At 36.7% G+C, this 22,141-nt stretch overlaps 1 protein-coding gene across 1 annotated transcript; it reads left to right on the forward strand.

The window, feature by feature from the left end:
* The first annotated feature begins 6,853 nt into the window (after window positions 1-6,853).
* On the forward strand, window positions 6,854-7,804 carry LOC116907109 (olfactory receptor 8B3-like). Its single transcript, XM_032910077.1, has one exon. The coding sequence runs from the start codon at window positions 6,854-6,856 to the stop codon at window positions 7,802-7,804; it is 951 nt and encodes a 316-aa protein (XP_032765968.1).
* The last annotated feature ends 14,337 nt before the right edge of the window (window positions 7,805-22,141 follow it).

Below are 22,141 nucleotides of genomic sequence, written 5' to 3' on the forward strand. Positions count from 1 at the left end.
CATATTTAGACAGATAGATACCACATACCAAAGTTAAATCAAGAGCAGGTAAGCTCTCTGAACAAGCCTGTACCCCCTGAGGAAATAGAAGAAGTCATTAAAAACCTCCTAACCAAAAAAAAAAAAAAAAAAATCTCACAACCAGATGACTTTAATGTAAATTCTACCAGACATTGAAAGAAGACCTAATATCAATATTCCCCCAAACTATTTCATAAAATAGAAATAGAGGAACACTACCTAATTCATTCAATGAAACAATAATTACCGTGATGCCTAAACCACACAAGAAAGCAAGAAAAAAAAGAGAGAACTTCAGACCAATTTCATTTATGAATGTCAATGGAAAACTACTCAATAAACTTATTGCAAGCCGAATTCTAGAACACATCAAAACCATTATTCACCACAATGAAGTAGCTTCATCCCAGGGGTACAAGATTTGTTCAATATATGAAAATCAATTAATATAATCCACTATAGAAGCAAATTCAAAGAAAAAAGTCACTTAATCATCTCCTTAGATGCTGTAAAAGAATTTTACAAAATACAACCCTTTATATTAAAAGAATTGAAGAGATCATGAATTCAAGGCCTATACCTAAACAAAATACAAGCAGTTTACTGTAAACCAACAGCCAGTAACAACTTAAATATAGAGATACATAAAGCAATTCCACTAAAATCAGAGACAAGAAAAGGATGAGCATTCTCCCCACATCTATTCAATATAGTACTTGAAGTTCTAGCTAGAACAATAAAACAATGAAAAGAAATCAAGTGGATAAAAATTAGCAAAAATAAAAGTATTAGCACTTGATATTATTGTATACATAAGGGACTGCAAAAAATTGGAGGAGAGGAACTGCAGTAGCAACTGTGAGGTAAGGATAGTCCATCTTGTTCTTAGAGTCTGCTCTCAGCAAGTTTAAACAGTGCATGCCAAATTATCATTATAATTCATCCCAAAATAAATACCCAATGTCCACCTCTGGCTTGTACACAAATGTCCCCGCTTCATCCCCCCCACCAGGTTCATGCACATAGATAAGTAAGTTTGTGAGCTGATTCACAGGTTTCAGCTGGTTAGGTCATAGATCAGAATCTTGGGGTACCAGCTGAGATTATTAGGTTCTTCTGTCTAGATAAGATATAGGATCAGATATCTGTGGATTTTAATAAAAAGGAAGAACTTTTGTTGAAATAAATATATAAAGAAACAAAGAATAAAGGGATGGAAGAAGGAAAAAAGAAAGAGATGGGAGACAGACAGAGAGAGGGGAGAGAGAGAGAGACAGAGAGAGACACACAGAGAGAGAGAGACAGAGAGCCAGAGAGAGACAGAGAGACAGAGAGAGAGGAGAGAAGAGAAGGAGGAGGAGATGGAAGGAAGGAAGGAAGGAAGGAAGGAAGGAAGGAAGGAAGGAAGGAAGGAAGGAAGGAAGGAAGAGAGGGTAGGCAAAGGATTCCCCAGGGATAAAAACAGGTTAGTGAACTGGAAAAAAAAAAGAAGACAGTTGCTCATCTCCTCTAGGCCACAAGTTAACTATGAGGTGACTATGAGATGAGGCTTTATAATATATTTACCTAGCATCAGCATATTCTGTACCTGTTGCGTTTTTTATACATAGCTTTGGTAGGAATTAATTTCTAGTCATTCTGCTAACTGATAGATATACTATGTGAATCTGTCTGCCAATCTCTCTACACCATCCCTTGTTTCAACTCTCCCCTGAGGGCTGTAGTATGAGAAAACTTTTGGGAGAACTGAAAGTTGTTATCAGTCTTCCTTTACTTATATTTAATAAACCATGTTTTCCCCTCCTTACAATGTGTGACAAAACTCTTTCTCCAGTTCATGTATTAGTGGAAGAGGGGGGGCTTTAGATTTTTCGGAGAGGTATGGTTGTGCATTCTACCTTGCAGCTGGGGTGTCAAGAGGGAATTTATCCTTATATTACAGTTGGCTTGGTTATGGTTGTCTTCTCCGAATGATAATAGTCCATATTAAGAGTTTCATGGGCTGGTCGATAAGCACTGATTCCTTGTGTCATTCTACAGTCTTGTCTAGTTTTTGGTATTGCAGTCCTTTGCGTTCAGTATTACTGCAGATCATTATGTTGTTTGGCTTTGTTTCCGGCTAGAGTGTGAAGCCTGCCTGATGTTGATATTTTAACTACTCCCCTTACTCCTAAGGTCAACTGTTGCTGGTCTTGTCTGCATTGTGGCTTCCCTGCAAGCACTGAAGATATTTTCTTCTGTATTGATCCCCACCACTTTGAGGAATGTACAATGGGTGAAGTCCAATTTCCAAAGTCTATCTGGCCTCTATGACCACAAGGATTAGTGATTTCTGAGTTTCAGACTAGTATCAGATACCTTCAGTTGTTGAAGGTATCTGACCATTCTCTGTAATTTAGCTACCATATTGGAAATTTCCAAAATATTGGTTGTGATAGTAGTCACATTGGCTTTGGCCAATTTGATTACTGAAATATAGAATGTCAAGTACACCAGACTTGAAGAATGAACAGTATAAAATAACACTTAGATGAAGGTTAGTCAGTAAGGACTGAGATTTAAATAATCCTTGAGTCTGTCAAAACTTAATTTCCTAATTAGAAACTCGATGGAAAGAATACATAATTATTTTGATTAAATATAAAATCTTTGCTCTTTAGGCAGGTTTTTAAAAACATAAATCATTTCTAAGTTTTAACTTCCGTAAACATCTCATGATATTTTTTAACTTTTTGGTTGTGTCTCAATCTCCATTTTGGAACAATATTTTGCATCAGAAAAAAAATCTGTGTAAAATCCTTTTAAAATATAAAGTAATGACCTTTCGTCTTTAAATGTATATTTAGATAATTTTGAAATGATGAAATGAATGATGTAATTGAGTCTTAACAATACAAAAGAAAACAAGTGGAGGGACACTTTAATATAAGAATTTAAGTGTTCCCTGCTCTACAAATAGTCTTGCAGGAATATATTTCCCACTTTGTAACATCTCTTTACAATGAAATCATAACCATAATTCTACAATTTAAAGATGAATAGAGGTGACAAACTAATAGCTCTCTCAAAGCTATCTCTGAACTCTAGGCTGTGCCTAAGAGAACTTTAAGAATGCTTTAAGTTCCTCATCCAGGACGAGAGTGTTCTGGTCTTGATTGCATATGCCCCACAAGATATGATTCTTCATAAGTAAATGAGGAAAGTCTTTTGCCTGGAGTACACTGCTCTAGTAATAAAAGGAAACATGAGTTCCAATTATTCCACTAGGATAAACAAAACCATGTTTCCAGGATTACAGATTTGAGTATTTAAACTTCTGCCAGGGTCTCACTGTCAACCCCTGCCCCTTACATACTAACATGTAACACACATGGAACTCTCTGATCCTTAGGGAATGCATTTTCCTGAAATCAATGAGCAACCTAATGAGCCTATGGAATCACAGAACACCATGGTATCTGATAATAAATGAAACACAGTAACGTTGATGGTCTCTGCTTATCAAAGGAAGGGTATGGAAGGCTCACTTGAATTGGAGGTGTTCAGATATGAGTAGCATTTGTTAAAACCAACATCTCTCAGACATCTCTCTGTGCAAAACAACTCTTTCTGCATATAAACAATCAAGTATTATATTAATAGATTTAGGAAAATCTAATAATACCTTAATGATTGGATATAATATTGACTTTTTAAATGATGGATACAGACTTTTGCTTGTTTTCTCTGATTTATACTCAGGCATCCCTGTTTATTTGCATGTATAAAGAATGTTGGTGCCTCTGGAATTGAAGTTGTCTTTATGATATGTGGAAAAATCCAATTAGTTCTTTTTATAAAATGCATACATTTGGGTTTTGGATATTTGTTATTAATTTTGCCCAACTAATTTTCCCAAGCACTTTGCTAATCCTTACTGATCATCCGTAATGACGTAGTTTCAGTATTTGTAAGGGGTACTACAATCTCAGCTGCATATATTCCTGACAATTAACACAAGATTGTGAGGGGAGTTCGGAAGTCTCATAATATTTAATGTTTAGTTCATGTCCAACCATTGTTAATACTCTCCGGCCCACATTTTCATTGCTCTAAGGCATAGCCTGTAGCTGTTCAGACAATCATAAAAAATTTTAAAGTATGGTGCCCTGCTTCTTTTATAAAGAACTCAGACAGATAGCATGAGATCTTGAACTCATAATCCTCAACCCTTAGCCTCCTGAGTGCTAGAATTATGAGAACTGTAGTTGACTTGACATAATTTTTAACAAGTTTTACTCAATAAGCTGAACATTGACAGAGTGTGAATGTCTTTATATAAACCATATGCAATATTAATATAATATAAGGTTCTGACTTCTGCTACAGGCTTGTGGTTAATAAATAAATGTAACAAATTAGGTGATTTTTTGCCAGAAATATTCCTTCTACAAATTATTAGATATTGTGAGCGTATTTCAAAATGAGTATCATTGAATAATTTGAGAGAAAGAGCAAGAAGAGACAATATTACGGTCCAATATTGATTTTTTTTCCTGTTTTTTCTACATTCTTGTTATATGGTTCTCCCCATAAGGATCTTGTCATTGAAGAACAACCTGACTTTTCCAGTGAAAAGTCTTTCTCTGATGTTTAATAGATATATAGAGTTACAGCATAAAGTTAATGTGAGCACATTTCAAAACCTCCTCCTCAAGCTGTTGTCTGTGCGGTGTTAATAATCCCTTTTTTGCATTACATTTTAAAAGTCCTTTAATTTAAGACATTATCAAATAATAATGAATTGATATGCACAGAGCCTTTTCCTAAGTCCAAGAGCATACCACATGTGAGATGATATTTCACTATTTCCCACGGTCAGGGGCATTATTTGATCACCTTCCACTTATTTTCCTAAATCACTATGATGTCCCAGTCAAGGATGGATATGCATTTGCAATTCCTGTTTTACAAAGTCAAACCTGAGGCATGGAGATGTTCAGGTACCTCTACAAACTATCGTCGTAAGGGAGTGTATGAGAGAGATAATCAAATACAGATCATATAAGTTGTAGTCCACATTCTGTTCTACAACAGGTTTAGAAATTGCCAACTCCATTACTAATATGCATGTCTAAGGAGAGTAAGGATAATCAAGCAGGAATTTATAGAAAGTGCAAAATTGTAGAAATTATGCAAAATGTAACATGGATTTTGAGAGTTGAGAAAATTAGTTTGGTAATAGACTACTTTCTTATCATATATGAAGTGCTTAGATCTATTCCCAGAAGACCAAACTTAAAAACATGAATTGAAAATATGTCAAGAAAGACGCCTGAATTGTGATACTATATTTATTGATATATTTTTCATCAAATAGTTAGGGGCTGGTATGTACAATTATCAGGTGAGATACATGAACGATGAAGGAAAGAATGAAAACACTAGCCATCCCCGAGGAGATGGAAGTGGTTGGAAGATACTCATTCAGAGTTGGCTCAAGCACAGAATCTGCACAATCCCCAAAGAGAAATCTGTGCACAACTTAAATCCCCAAGATATGAATTACCACTCACGGCATAGTATGAAACTGCTATCATCTCATTCTCATTTGATATCTACTTTCTGGTCCTGGAAAAATACTGAGTAAGCTTCTACTTTGCATATAGCCCTGTGTAGTATGTCATTAAACTCGTTTGAAGTGTCTGGTTTCTCAGTGGCTAGTGTGATTATAGACAGGATCTTCATTTTCCACTAGTGTTTTAGTGGATTAAGGTTTATTTTTTTAAGTATGAGAAAGTTTGTAGAATTAGAGAATTTGTTTTGCTGTATCTTTTAGAAGAAAATGGACCAATACTGTGGTTCAAAAAACTGTTTATCAAGGAAGACAGCAGGAAATGACAAAGCAAGCTTTGAAAACAGTCACATTAGTTTCCTAATCTTTAAAACAACTTGACTGAAATAGTTTAAAAGGTTATGTATGTATATATACATTTCATTGCAATTCTTGTAAAGTTACTTTTCAATGAAGCTAATTGGCGCATGCTCCCTTCTATTAGAAAGGTTTGATGTGTTGATGTGTGTGTATGTATGCAATGATAATCTTATTTTACTGTATCATGTTAGGAAATCTGAATATGCTATGTAACATGGCATATCCACACTAAGCGGTCTAGAAATTAATTATATTAGATAATAGAACGTTATTTCATTTTTATCATAATCATCTAATTTTTCCTTCTGCAGTTTCAGCAGACATCATCATACTCTCAATTTTTGTGAATATAACAGATTTTACATGTGGAGTTCATTTCATGTAATATGTCTCCAAATGTGCTTTGCTTTAGTGCCTTCACACGGGTACAGTCCAAGAACTGGAGTTGTGTCACTTTCTTCTCATTTTGTAAAGTCCTAAGATTTGAAAGAAATTTCCAGATGAATAGCCAAGACAAGAAAACAAAGTATTTTTTCTAAGTCAGTAGATACTTGTGCTGTAATGTTTAAATTAGTAAGTTCACTGTGCATGTAACAGTTCTCACGCTATGGAACCTAATGCTCACCATTCTGGTTCTTTTTCTTTTTTTAAATTAGAAACAGTGTTCATGATTCTAATTAACCCAGAGTTCAGTCTGGATGGATTGTAAAATTCAGAGGCTAGAGTTTCTATTTGTGTCACGGAGACCAAAAAGCCAAAAGAAATAGATAAGGGTGATGCTGCTGTGTGCATCATACTTCTTGCTTTCCTCTTGATTTTGTCAGCCCTGCTCTCAGTTCTGTAACACAATGGTGGTAAGTCCTGCATGGTCCTCTAATCCACCATTTATTTATATTTCCAAAGATATCTTATAAAAGGATGGCTTTGGTAAATGGCTCTGTGGTAACTGAATTCATTCTCTTGGGATTAACAGGTCTGCCTGACCTCCAAATACCTTTGTTTCTGGTCTTTCTGGTAATGTACATGATAACTGCATTGGGAAATTTGGCTTTAATTATTCTCATTGTGTTGAATTCTCACTTACATACCCCTATGTATTTTTTCCTTTTTAACTTATCTTTTATAGACCTTTGTTACTCTTCTGTAATTACACCGAAAATGCTGATGACCTTTGTTGTCACAAAAAATCTTATCTCATATGTTGGGTGTATGACACAGTTCTATTTATTCTGTTTCTGTGTCATTTCTGAGTGTTACATTCTCACATCTATGGCCTATGATCGTTATGTGGCAATCTGCAATCCACTCTTTTATAACATTGTCATGTCTCCTAAGGTGTGTTCCTATCTTATGCTTGCTTCATATTTAATGGGGTTTTCTGGTGCTATGATTCACACTGGATGTGTCCTGAGACTTACATTCTGTGATGGAAACACAATCAACCATTATTTCTGTGATCTCCTTCCTTTGCTGCAGCTCTCCTGCACCAGCACCTATGTCAATGAAATAGAGGTGTTAATTGTAGCAGGAAAGGACATCATTCTGCCCACTGTGATCATCTTTATCTCTTATGGCTTCATCATTTTCAATATATTCCAAATGAAATCCACTGAGGGCATGTCAAAAGCCTTCAGCACCTGCAGTTCCCATATAATTGCTGTCTCTCTGTTCTTTGGATCCGGTGCATTTATGTATCTCAAACCCAACTTAGCTGGAAAAATGAATAATGGAAATACATCTTCAATTATCTATACCACTTTAATTCCTATGATAAATCCATTAATTTATAGCTTGAGGAACAAAGATGTTAAAGTTGCATTAAGAAAAACTCTGAGAAAGAAAATTTTTTTAATCGGAAATTTAATTTAATTTGGAATAGGGTTTTTTTTTTGGTTTTGTTTTCTTTTGTTTTGTTTTGGTGTGTTGTGTTTCTTGGTTTTTGTAAGTTTAGTGAAAATGTAGTCCAGGTCATACGAATCTGGCAAAAAAAGGATTAATAAAAGAACCAAAATGACCCCCATGTTGTGACCCTCACGGGCACCAGCAGTGAAGTTTCCCTCATGTTGTTTTGCTGAATAGACAAAATATCAACCTGACATATAAATTCCAAACTCTTTATGGTCAGATTAGTCAGTTCTCAGGCCTTATCAGAGATGTTTTCCATTGTAGCAGGAGGTGGTGAACACAGAACCTCATAAAGGTTTAATGTGCAGAGAATCTGTGTCTGGGTAATGCTCAGATGGAACATCTACATCACAAACTTTCCTTCAAAGCTCAGGTATCATCATGAAAGAGGTGTGAGAACATTTCTAAGACACAGACACCAGGGAAGAATGGGGCACATAATGTTTCTAGGCATGACAAGACAGCTGCAGAAAAGACTAAGAACTGGAGGGAATGGTGAACAGCAAAAGTCTCCCACACACGGCAGGACTGAAGCACGAATGAACTAAGAGGGATGGTGGCGGCAGCATGCACCTGACTGCATAATTAAAGCTAGACAGGATCCCAGCTCTGAAAGCAGAAGTAGATGATAAAGTCTCCCACATTGAAGCAAGAAACCATCTCCAATGGACAACTGCTGGAAAAGGAATATCAGCTTTTTCCATGGACTCTCACTGGGTATATAAACTTCACTTAAGGTAGCACATGTTACACAGGAGATGAGTGACACAAACTGAGCTCAGAGGGAACTTTGTAGATTTGTGTTTTGCCTCATATTCTTTGTAAGCATCTTTTAAATCTTAACCTTCCGTCTTTTATTTAATATTAAAAATATAAAACTGTATGATTTTATGGTTTTCATTTTTGGGGGGTGTGTGTGTGTGTGTGTGTGTGTGTGTGTGTGTGTGTGTGCGTGTGTGTGTGTGTGTTTGGGTTACTTCACACCAGATGAAATTTTCTAGTTTCATCTATTTGCCCATGAATTTCAAGTAGTCATGGCTTTTAATAGCTAAGTAGTACTCCATTGTGTAAATGTATCCATTCCTATGTTGAGGGAAATCTGGGTTCTTTCCCTCTTCTGACTATTATAAGTAAAGCTGTTATGAACAGAGTGGAGCACGTATCCTTGTTATATGTTGGAGCATCTTTTGTGTATATTCCCAGGAGTCATATAACTGCATCCTCAGGTAATTCTATATCCAATATTCTGAGGAACTACCAGACAGTTTTCCACAGTGGTTATACCAGCTTACAATCCCAGCAACAATGGAGGAGTATTCCTAATTCTCCACATCCTCACCAGTCTCTGATGTCACCTGAGATTTTTCTGGTAGCCATTCTGACCTTTGTGAGGTAGAATCTCAGGGTTGTTTTGACTTGCATTTCATTGATGACTAAGGATATTGAACATTTCTTTAGGTGCTGTAGCCATTTGATATTCCTCAGTTCAGAATTTTCAGCCTGTACCACATTTTTAATAGGGTTATTTGAGTCTCTGGAGTCTACCTTTTTAAGTTTTATATATATATTGGGTACTAGCTCTCAATCAGATGTAGGATTGGTAAGGATCTTTTCCCAAAGTGTTGCTTGCCATTTTGACCTATTGACAGTGTCCTTTGCCTTACAGATTCTTTGCAATTTTATGAAATCCCATTTGTCGATTCTTGATCTTAGAGCATAAACCATTGTATTTGAAGCTCTTCCCCATTTTGATAGCTTTTGTGACTTATAAAAGTGGTGTACAGAACAAAAGTAATATTAGAGGGATGATCTCTAGTTTGCTTAGGAGGTATCCCCAGGGGCATTGCAGGGTTAGCCATCATCTCCAATGTGTCCCTTAGAGCCCCTGACAGGACTGAAGAGCTGCTTCTTGTTTGTTGGAGGCCAGTGAAAATGAGTGCAGACCTGAAACAGGGGACATGCCCAGCCCATGTCATCTTGTATCAACCAAACACTGTGGGGCTGTGTGGTGAAACTCCACATTAGATATGAAGATGAGAGGCATGAGTGACTTCAGGAAACTGGCTTTGTTTTCTTTCTTTTTGTAAGAGATTAAACTCACTGCTGGCTGTATGTGGTTCTGGCCTAAGGGCCTTGTGATCTCTGGAGGCTCCAGTGGGTACAGAGATTAAAATAGTAAGTGAAGGTGGGGACTCCGTTAATGTCTTTATGAACAAATGCTTTGGGAGCATCTATACTTGCTTTCTTGCTCTCTTCCTAAGATGCTCGATGCTTCTGGGTTTTGAGAGACATTATAGATCACTCTCTACTCATCATGATGCAATAGCTCAGTGCCAAACCTACTGGGGATTAAACTCTGGGTTCAGAAGCACTAGGTCAGGATGCAGGGATTGTGGTCTTTGGATCAAAAGTGGCTCCAGGGACATTCTCACTGTTGTGTTTGTGTTTTGTAAAAAAGAAAGAAAAAATTAGGATATGCTTGGTACTCTATGGATCTCTGGGTACTGTAAGAGTGGATACAGAACTAGGAAGCACCCCAGGTCTTCTCCAGGTCCAGGTTCAGACCAGAAGAAACCTTTGCTACAGGCTGGGCAGGGGTTCCTGTGTCCCTGGATCCTGAGGTACCCAGTTACTCTGGGTGTTGGGGTAGATGTTGTGGCCTCTCCTGTGATCCTGGGCGTTTCAGAGAATCTGGGACTTGAGCTTCCTCTGGGTGTTGTGTGAATGGTTGTGCAGCGAGTGCCTGATGTCTGCTCGGGCCACTGGTTCAGATTGGATGGGATCTGTGCCCCTGGCTGTGTCCCTGGATCTTATGGGACCCAGTTACTCCTAGTTTTGGGCAGTTGCTGTGGCCTTCTCACCTGTAATCCAGTGCTAAAAATGTTCTTTAAGGAGGTTGGCAAAATAGAAGTGGTGGCTGCTAGGTGGGCTCCTAGTTTGTTCTCTCAGGGGCCTTCCTGGTTTTGTTTCAAGGTCTGGTATACTCTTTTGAAAGAGATTGGTAGGAAAGCTGACTATTCTCTTATGTTATCGAAGACTGCTGAATTGGCTATTTAGAGAGTTTGCAGATAGAAGAAGCAGTGCATGGGAAGCCAAAAGAGCTAGTGGGAGTAAAAAAAGAGTTTAGACTTGATATCTGAGCCTAGGAATGAACCACACAATGGAAAATTGCAGCAAAGTAGGCTGGACAGAAAACTGTTACCTTGCCCTGTTCCATGAATTTTCCCTGCTAGATACCCAGATCACCTTAATAAAATAAGGGACCAGGAAAAGCAGGAAACATTACAGGTACAACAGGATAATTTTCAATCATGTATACAACCAGAGAGGATTTGCTTGGGCCTACACAGATACCTTCAGCCTTCCCAGTGTTTGAGTACTCTATGCCAGCTAATGATGATATTCCCATCAATAATGAGGTAATCTGGCATTGGATAGAACTCTTAAATACTTGGGTTACACAGAATAAGTATATCCCCAAACATTGGAAGGGACTGGTGTTAGCTGTTGTAGAAACTGGATAATAATTACAATGTTTGTCATGGTGGAGGCATGAAGGATCAAAAAAATTAGAACAATGTAATATATAGAGGGGGATAAATGTTACTAAAGAGCAACTGCTTGTCAAAGTGCACTATGCCAAGTTACGAGAATAAATCTGATCTCATTTAGTTATAATTGAGCAATGTAGCATTGCAGCTGTAAGAGCTTGAGATATGATTAATATGATCCAAAACTTCAATCTACTGCATTTATTAAGGTGATACAGGGAGCGCCACATGCATTCAACAGTTTCTTTTTTATTGGATATTTTGTTTATTTACATTTCAAGTGTTATCCTCTTTCCTGGTTTCCACCTCCACAAATCTGCTAACCCATTCTCCCTCCCCCTGCTCTTGTGAGGTTGCTCTTCCCCGCACCTACCCACTCCTACCTCACTGCCCTCACATTTCCCTATACTGGGGCATCAAACCTTCACAAGACCAAGGGGCTGCCCTCCCATTGTTGCCAGATAAGGCCATCCCCTCTTACACATGCAGCTGTAGCCCTGGTTGCCTCTTTGTGTACACTTTGGTTGATGGTTTAGTTGCTTGGAGCTCTGGGAGGGGGATCTGGTTGTTGGATATTGTTGTTCTTCCTATGTGGTTTCAAAGCCTTTGAGATCTTTCAGTCCTTTCCCTAACTCTTCCATTGGGGTCCATATGCTTACTCCAATGTTTGCTATGACTATTTGCATCCATATTCTTACTGATATTGAGTTCAGCTATAAGCAAATCTGTATCTGGCCCCAGGAACCAGCAATTGATAGAATTTGAAAGCATGAATACAGAATGTAAGACCAGAACACTGAAAGCCCCAATAAACAAATGGATAAGAGAGAAAAATGTTATTGGTTTTCAGGAGCATCATGGTGATATCAAAGTCCAAGCCATAGCTAAAAGTCTTAGAAATCAGAATGTCTGATGCTTTAAGTTTGGTGAATTGAACCATTTTCAAAGAAATTGTGGGGCTAAAAGATTCCGAGCTGAAAATAGAAAGTATATGGATTCTAGAGAACAGAATCTTTATAAAAGAGAATAAGCAGCTACTGGCAGCTATGAACCATAAAGGCTTCCAGGGTATTGTGGCCTCCTTGGGAAAAAACATTGTTCAATGTATTGTAGGTCTATAAGACACATATGAGGTAACCTCTTGCAGTCTGGAAATGAACAGAGGGGCCCATTAATTCAATGCCTTACAAGAAACAGTACAAGTTGTCATCTCTTCATCAGCCAGAAGGTACCAAGCAAGCAGAAAATCAAAATATATTATTTCTACAGTGCAGCTTTTAGGTGGCCACAGATTTGCCCCTTACCCTATCCTCAAAATTTGAAACTTACAAATTAACTACTGATGGTTACTATACTTTGCCCTCAGGAAGAGTGGAAATAATCTTGGGAAGATGTGGGTTAACACTGCAAGGATTTACTGTAAATTGTGTAGATGGGGATATAAGGAAGAATTTAGTATCATGGCTTATGTGGGAAAGGGGATGAAAATTGTTGCATGGCATAAAATTGCTCAATTGTGGTTGTTTCCTTTTACCAAAGGCAAATCCAATCCAGTAGAAAGAACAGGAGACTGAGAGTACTGGAAAAAAAGTGTGTTCTGGCAAACAGTGGTTAATTGTCAGAGGCCCAAATTAATGTTGCAAATGGTGTTGATAAAGAAGGTTTGAGAGATACAAAACCTGATGTTAGTATACTTCCTTAGACACAGCCAGTATATGGCAAATACATAGGTGAATGCCAGCAGCAAACCACTGAACTGAGAACGGGACCCCCGTTGAAGGAATCAGAGATAGGACTGAAAGAGCTTGAAGGGGCTCGAGACCCCATATGAACAACAATGCCAACCAACCAGAGCTTGCAGGGTGTAAGCCATACCCATAGACTATACATGAACTGACCCTGGGCTCCAACCTCATAGGTAGCAATGAATAGCCTAGTAAGGACACCAGTGGAAGGGGAAGCCCTTGGTCCTGCCAAGACTGAACCCCCAGTGAATAGGATTGTTGGGGGGAGAGCAGTAATGGGGGCAAAATGGGGAGGGGTTAGGAGAATGTTGGCTTGAAAACCGGGAAAGGTAATAACAATTGAAATGTAAATAAGAAATAATGAGATCAGGAGTCACAGATGCAAGCATCACCAACAGAATAAAAGAGACAGAAGAGAGAATCTTAACTGCTGAAGATACCATAGAAAACATTGACAAAACTGTCAAAGAAAATGTAAGATGCAAAAGCTTCTAATATGAAACATCCAGGAAACCCAGGGCACAATGAGAAGATCAAACCTAAGATAATATGTATAAAATAGAGCAAAGATTCCCAAATTAAAGGGCCAGTAAATATCTTCAGCAAAATTATAAAAGAAAACTTCCCTAACCTAAGGAAAGAGATACCCATAAATATACAAGAAGCTTACAGAACCCCAAATAGATTGGAACAGAACAGAAATTCCTCCTATCACATAATAGTTGAACCACTAAATGCACAAAACAGAGAACATTAAAAGTAGTAAGGGCTTGAGACCCCATATGAACATCAATGCCAACCAACCAGAGCTTCCAGGGACTAAGCTACTACCCAAAGACTATACATGGACTGACCCTGGACTCCAATGCATAGGTAGCAATGAATAGCCTAGTAAGAGCACCAGTGGAAGGGGAAGACCTTGGTCCTGCCATGACTGAACCCCCAGTGGATGTGATTGTTGGGAGAAGGGCAGTAATGGGGGGAGAAAGGGGAGGGGAACACCCATAGAGAAGGGGAGGGAGAGAGGTTAGGAGGATGTTAGCCTGGAAACCAGGAAAGGGAATAACAATCGAAATGTAAATAAGAAATACTCAAGTTAATAAATATGAAAAAAAGGGAAAAAAAAGAAAAAGAAAAACATTCTTGTCACATTTAATTCCATCCAAAAATATAATTTTAAAAAGTAGAATTAAAATTGAGATAATAGGAACAAAAGAAGTAAGATGAAGGTACTATGTTAACAACTACCTTGATTTCTTAAGTGTGTAGTCATACTGAATAACATTTAATTTGGACTGAATTGTTATTACTAGTATTTGATATATTGATCTCCAAATAGATTCATGTCACATAAATTATTCTACGTAAAAGAAATCGATCTCACAAAAATATAGATGAAATTCAAAAAAAAAAAAAGGAGTAAGGGAAAAAGGTCAAGTAACATATAAAGAAAGGAATAAACCCTTTCCTCACCAGAAAAAAAAAAAAAAGGAAGATCTATCAGAATTACACCAGACTTCTCACCAGAGACTGTGAAAGCCAAAAGATCCTGGACAGATGTCATACAGACCCTAAGAGAACACAAATGCCAGTCCAGGCTACTATATCCAACACAATTCTCAATTAACATAGATGGACAAACCAAGATATTCCAGGACAAAACCAAATTTACACAATGTCTTTCCACAAATCCTGCCCTACAATGGATAATAGATGGAAAACTCCAAATAAGGAGGGAAACTAAACCCAAGAAAAAGAAAGAAAGCAATCTTCTTCCATAAACCCACATAAGAAGGAAGCCACACAAACATAATTCTGCTTCTAACAACAAAAATAACAGGAAAAAAATAATTACTCTTCCTTAATGTCTTTTAACTTCAATGGTCTCAATTCCCTAATAAAAAGACAGACTAACAGACTGGATACATAAAGCAGACCCAGCATTTTCCTGCATACAAGAAACAAACCTCAGTGAAAAATACAGACACTACTTCAGAATAAAAGGCTGGAAAAAAATTTCCACCAAATGGTTCCAAGAAACAAGCTGGAGTAACCATTCTAATATCAACTAAAGTAGACTTTCAACCAAAAGTTATCAAAAAAGATAAGGAAGGACACTTCATATACATCAAAGAAAAATCCATCAATATGAACTCTCAATCTTGAATATCTATGCTTAAAATGCAAGGGCACCTACATTCATAAATGAAACCTTATTAAGCTCAAAGCACACATTGTACCTCACACAATAATAGTGGGAGATTTCAACACCCCACTCTCATCAATGGATAGATCATGGAAACAGAAACTAAACAGGGAAATAGAGAAAATAACAGAAGTTATGAACCAAATGGATATAACAGATATTTATAGAACATTTCATCCTAAAACAAAAGAATATGCCTTTTTTTCATCACTTCATGGAACCTTCTTAAAAACTGGTCATTTAATCAGTCACCAAATAGACGTCATCAGATGCAACAATACTGTAATAATCCCATGCATCCTATGAGATCACCATGCACTGATGCTGATCTTCAATAACAATAAAAAATGACAGAAATCCAACACACATATGGAAGTTGAACAAGGCTGTACTCAGTGATAACTTCATCAAGGAAAACAATAAAGAAAGAAATTAATGACATTTTAGAATTAATGAAAATGAAGGCACAACATAACCAAACCTATGAGGCACAATGAAAGCATTGCTAAGAGGAAAACTCACAGTTCTGAGTGCCCCCCCCAAAAAAATAAAATAAAGTAAAGTAAAATAAAAAACTGGAGAGGGTATATGTTAGCAGCTGGAGAGAACACCTAAAAGCTCTAAAACAAAAGAAGCAAATACACCAAAGACAAGTAGATGGCAGGAAATAATTCAAATCATGGCTGAAATCAACCAAGTAGAACCAAAAAGAACTATACAAAGAATCAACAAAACCAGAGGCTGATTCTTTGATAAAAGCAATAAGATAGATTAAATTCTTAGCCAAGTTAATAGGAGGGCACAGAAGGTGTATCAAAATTAGCAAAATCAGAAATGAAATAGTAGACATAACAACAGAATCTGAGGAGATTCAAAAAAATCTTGAGATTCTCCTACAAAAGCCTACATAGAACAAAACTGGAAAATCTGGATGAAACAGACCATCTTCTATACAGATACCAGGTACCAAAGTTAAATCAGGATCAGATAAACCACCTAGAGTCCCTTAACTCCTATAGAAATAAAGCAATTATTAAAAGTAACCCAACCAAAAAAAAAAGCCCACTACTAGAAGACTTTAGTGCAGAGTTCTATCAGACTTTCAAAGAGCATCTAATTCTAATACTCTTTAAAACATTCCACAAAATAGAAACAGAAGGAACACTGCACAATTCCTTCTGTGAAGCCACAATTATCCTTATTCCTAAACCAAAGACCCAACAAAGAACTTCAGGCTAATTTCCCTTATGAATATTGACATAAAAATACTCAATAAAATTCTCTCACCTAATCCAAGAACATATCAAAATGATTATCTGTTATGATCAAGTAGGTTTCATTCTAAAATGCAGGAATGGCTCAATATACTGAAATCCACCAACTTAATCCACTACATAAACAAATTGAAAGAAAAAAAAAGATACATGATCATCTCATTAGATGCTGAGAAAGAATTTGCCAAAATTCAACACCTCTTTATGTTAAAAGTCTTGGGAAGATCAGGAATTCAAGACCGATACTTAAATATAGTAAAAGCAATATATAGCAAACCAGTAGCCAACATCAAACAAAATGAAGGTACTCTTGAAGCAATCCCACTAAAATCAGGGACTAGACAAGGCAGCCCACTCTCTCCCTACTTATTTAATGTAGTACTTAAAATCCTAGTCAGAGCAAGCATACAGAATGAGATCAAAGGGATACAAATTGGAAAGGAAGAAGTCAGAATATCACTATTTCCAGATGATATGATAGTACAATTAAGTGACCCAATATTTCTACCAGAGAACTCCTAAGCCTGATAAACAACTTCAGCAAAGTGGCTGGGTATAAAATTAACTCAAACAAATCAGTAGCATTCCTCTACTCAAAGGATAAACAGGCTGAGAAAGAAAGTGTGGAAATGACACCTGTCACAATAGTCACATGTAACATAAAATACCTCGTGGTGACTCCAACTAAGCAAATGAAAGCTATGTATGACAAGAGCTTCAAGTGTCTGAAGAAAGAAATTGAAGATCTCAGAAGATGGAAAGATCTTCCATGTTCATGGATTGGCAGCATTAATTTAGTAAAAATGGCCATTTTGACTAAAGCAATCTGCAGATTCAATGCAATCTCCATCAAAATTCCAACTCAGTTCTTCATAGAGTTAGAAAGAGCAAAAGAAAATTCATTTGGAATAACAAAAAAAAAACTCAAGAGAGCAAAAACTATCCTCAACAATTAAAGAAATTCTGGGTGAATCACCATGCCTGACCTCAAGCAGTATTACAGAGCAATAGTCATAAAAACTGTATAGTATTTGTACAAAGACAGACAGCTAAGTCAATGGAATAGAATTGAAGATCCAGAAATGAACCCACACAATTATGGTCACTTGATTTTGACAAAGGAGCTAACACCATCCAGTGGAAAAAAGATAGCACTTTCAACAATTGGTACTGGTTCAACTGGCAGTCAGCAAGTAGAATAATGCAAATTGATCCATTCTTATTACCCTATACAAAGCACAAGTCCAAGTGGATCAATGACCTTCACATAAAATCAGAGAAACTCAAACTAATAGAAGAAAAACTAGGGAAGCATCTGGAACACATGGGCACTGGAAAAAATTTCCTGAACAAAACACCAATGGCTTAGGCTCTAAGATCAAGAATCGACATTTGGGAACTAATAAAATTGCAAAGCTTCTGTAATGCCCAGGATCACAGGAGAGGCCACAACATCTACCCCAATACCCAGAGTAACTGGGTACCTCAGGATCCAGGGACACAGGAACCCCTGCTCAGCCTGTAGCACAGGTTTCTTTTGGTCTGAACCTGGACCTGGAGAAGACCTGGGGTGCTTCCTAGCTCTGTATCCACTCTTACAGTACCCAGAGGGACCCAACTCCCAGGTTCTCTGAAACGCCCAGTTTCACAAGGTCATGTGATCAGAGAGGAAGCTCTACTCCAAGGAAATTGATATGACCAGAAGTACTGGAGCTCTGACACCCTCAAGATTACAGTTAAGGCCACAGCATCTTTCTCAACACCCAGATAACTGGGACCCAACAGAAGAACCAGGGAAACACAAACCCATTTCCAGCCAGAGGCATGGGTTCCTTCAAGCATGCACTGGTGCCCAGAGCAAACCCAGCACTCTGGCTCCCCACCCACTTTTGCAACACTCTGAGAAAGCTTGACTCCCACAGAAACTGAAATACCCAGAATCTCAGGATCCCAGGATCCCAGAATCACAGGATCACAGAAAAAGCTGTACTTTGAGGAATTCTGAAACAATGAGAAAAACAGGAGGGACAGGCTCCAGTCAGAGACAACAAGAGCAGGTAGTACTAGAAATAACCAGATGGCGAGAGGCAAGCACAATACACTAAGTAACAGAAACCAAGGCCAGTTGGCATCATCAGAAACCAGCTCTCATTACAATAATCATTACAGCAAATCCTGGATACCCCATCACACCAAAAAAGCAAGAATTAGATTTAAAACCACAACTAACAATAATGGTATAGGACTTAAAAAGGACATAGATAACTCTCTTAAGGAATTATAAGAAAACACAATCAAAGATGTGAAGGAATTGCAAATACACCCAAGAGCAGTAGACCAGTAGACCATAAGAAATAATCAAACTCAAGACTGAAAACAATCAAATAGAAACAAAGAGATCTACACAAAGAATAAACAAAAGCAGGAGCTGGATTTTGAGAAAATCAACAAAATAGATAACCCCTTAGCCAGACTAACCAGAGGGAATAGAGACAGTATCCAAATTAGCAAAATCAGAAATAAAAAGGAAAATATAACAACAGAAAGGGGAAATTAAAAAAATTATCAGATCCTGCTACAAAAGCCTATACTCAACAAAACTTGAAAATCTGGATGAAATGGACAATTTTCTAGACAGATACCAGATACCAAAGTTAAATCAGGATCAGGTAAACCATTGAGTCACATAACCCATTAAGATATTGCAGCAGTCATTAAAAGTTTCCCAAGGGGAAAAAAAAAAAGCTCAGCACTAGATGTGTTTATTATAGAATTCTATCAGACCTTCAAGGAGAACTAATACTCTTCAAATGTTCCACAAAATAAAAACAGAAGCAACATTACCCAATTTTTCTATAAAGCCACAATTACACTTCTACCTGTTTCACACAGACCCAACAAAGAAGAGAACTTCAGACCAATTTCCTTATGAATATCAAAGAAAAATACTCAATCAAACTCTCATAAACTAAATCAGGAACACATCAAAACTACCATCCAACATGATCAAGTAGGCTTTCTCTAGTGTATGTTGGCATTCATGCAACAGTCAAGGATGAAAAAAACAAACAGAATATAATAGATTATTTGCTCTGATTGCAAGAGCTGATGTGACATGAGAAGGATTGATAAATATTCTGTGTTTACTTGTTGGATTATTGTAAGTGAAAAATTGCGGAGAAATTTGGAGAAACAAATTGCTACAAATAAAATTCCTCTTCAATGGGAACATATTAAGTGACACCAGTCCCAGTAATGACCTTCCTCCCATCCTAGCCTAATCAAAAAATGTGAAAAACGTTGCTTATTTCTGGAAAATATTTCTCAGATATTTGCCATGTATAGCAAGAAAACAAATGCAATATAGGAAATATTTCACATGTTTATATATTATTTTTCTCAGTGTCAAACAGTCAAAGCAACTTTGGTCGAGAAGGAGCTACAAATGCCATTTTTTTTCCTGATTTTCTTCTTCATATTGCTCAGTCTTAAATATATAAACATTCAAGTATGCATATATGCACAACTTCAAATGAGTTTATGATGCTCTGTAGCCTCTATATCAGCAATAATATACTCTTGTAATATGAATGTTTCAATGGTATTCACTCATCACTTAAGTCATTTAGGCATGAAACCTATATTGGACATTTATTGAGTAGTTAGGCTATGTCATTTACTACAATGAATAAGACAAACTTGTTCAATTATCATATGGATATCTCCACTGCTAGCGAAAAAAAAATTTAACCCAAATATAAAGTTCTGATATCTACATTGCTCAAACTGTACCAAATATTGGGAAATATAGAGTTCACTGCCAGTGTCCAGAACTTACAGAAAGAAACTACAACAACCTGGGGATCCAGGTACATGGTAGAGATGTCATCAAGAGGACTAATCTTTAGCGTGGTCTTCTATTTCTGTCTTCCTGGTAGCGGGGAACCAGAGAATCCTCTCATCCACTTAAGTACTTAAATACATACTTAAGTACTCGTTACTTTTCTTCTTATATTATTTGTGTTACATATTTTTGATTCATTATTTTATTTATTTACATCAAGATGTTACTCCCACCCCTTTCCTGGTCACACATTGCAATCTTCCCATCATCCCCTGTCCTCTTCACCTCTAAAAAGGGTACTCTCAGCCTCACATCCACTTCCACCTGCCACACACTGTGTATTGTGGTTTTTGCCAACTTGACCCAACCTAGAAATGGGGAAAGAGGGAATATTAATTGAGAAAATTTCTCAGTACTGTTTGCTTTAGTCAAGTTTGTTATTGTTTTGAATAATAATCAGTGTTCAAAGGTTCTGCCCACTGTGGGTGATTTCATCCTTACAGTGGTGTTTCTGAGTTGTCACATTATTCCACGGCTATAGTATTCATTTTATTTGCAATAAGTCTGTGAATTCTTTAATTTAAAATTTCCCCTTTCCTTTTGAACGTTCATATATATATATATATATAGGCAGCTCATTAATTTTGTTCAGTTACCAGTTATCATATCAAAACTAATGTGAGTTTGACCTCCCTTGTCCTTACATTTATATTCTAGAATTATATAATACTTCTATACTCTAGCAAAGGTTTATGACTGCGCACTTTAATTCTTTGCTAGAAAACATGACTTATCATTGTAAATGTATCCTATTATATAATTTTAAATCTTTTGTCACTATGTATTTAAAAGTGAAAGCAAATAATCAATATTTATAGTATTTGATCATATTTTCTTGCTACACATGAAATCTAGAACCTCCTATACTGTGATAGCGATAAATTTTACTTTTGAGCCATACTTCTATCTATTGAGAGATCTTACTTAAAAAAAAACACTAAAATGGAATTATCATTTTAATTGTTTAAATATAACATATAGTAACTGTGAAATGTTTGTAATAATATAAGTTCCCCTGGCTTAATTTCCAATCTTTCCCATTCACTACATTTCAGTCTCCTTTTCTGATTATGACTTAATTTTTCCTTTCAAGCACTTCATATACAGCCTTTCTCTTTCTTATTCATACCCTCCTTGAATTAATTGTTGTTGCATATAAATATGCCTCTATATGTGTATATATGTATATATAAATATATGCATATACACACACATATATATATAATCTGCTACATATGTATGATTTCACTTTTACGTTATTTTTCAATGTTGAATATTTGGTTCTCCTGCTTTCAGTATTGTTTATTTGACTGCAGTCTTTTGTGCTCATTTGGGCCATTTTTCTTTCTCCTATCTACTTTAGCATGTCTGTTGTGGTAAAGCAAAGGTTATACCTGTTTTACTAATATATAATGCATACAGAATATATGTGAGAAAAGGTAATTTTAATGAGTTGTCACATTCAAAGTAATGAGTTACTTTGGAAACCATGGAATCTACCTTAGCCAGAAATATGTATTTCTACTTTAGTGGAAAACTATTAAATTCTAAGTCTATAACAAAATATGTATCTTTTATAAAAAGCCAACAAAGTTTCCTAGAACTACACTCAATTAAATTA

The sequence above is a fragment of the Rattus rattus genome, chromosome 8 (assembly GCF_011064425.1).
Source record: "Rattus rattus isolate New Zealand chromosome 8, Rrattus_CSIRO_v1, whole genome shotgun sequence".
Classification (NCBI taxonomy): Eukaryota; Metazoa; Chordata; class Mammalia; order Rodentia; family Muridae; genus Rattus; species Rattus rattus.

Coding starts and splice junctions, on each gene's coding strand:
- LOC116907109 (XM_032910077.1), top strand. CDS start 6,854: ATGGCTTTGGTAAATGGCTCTGTGGTAACTGAATTCATTCTCTTGGGA.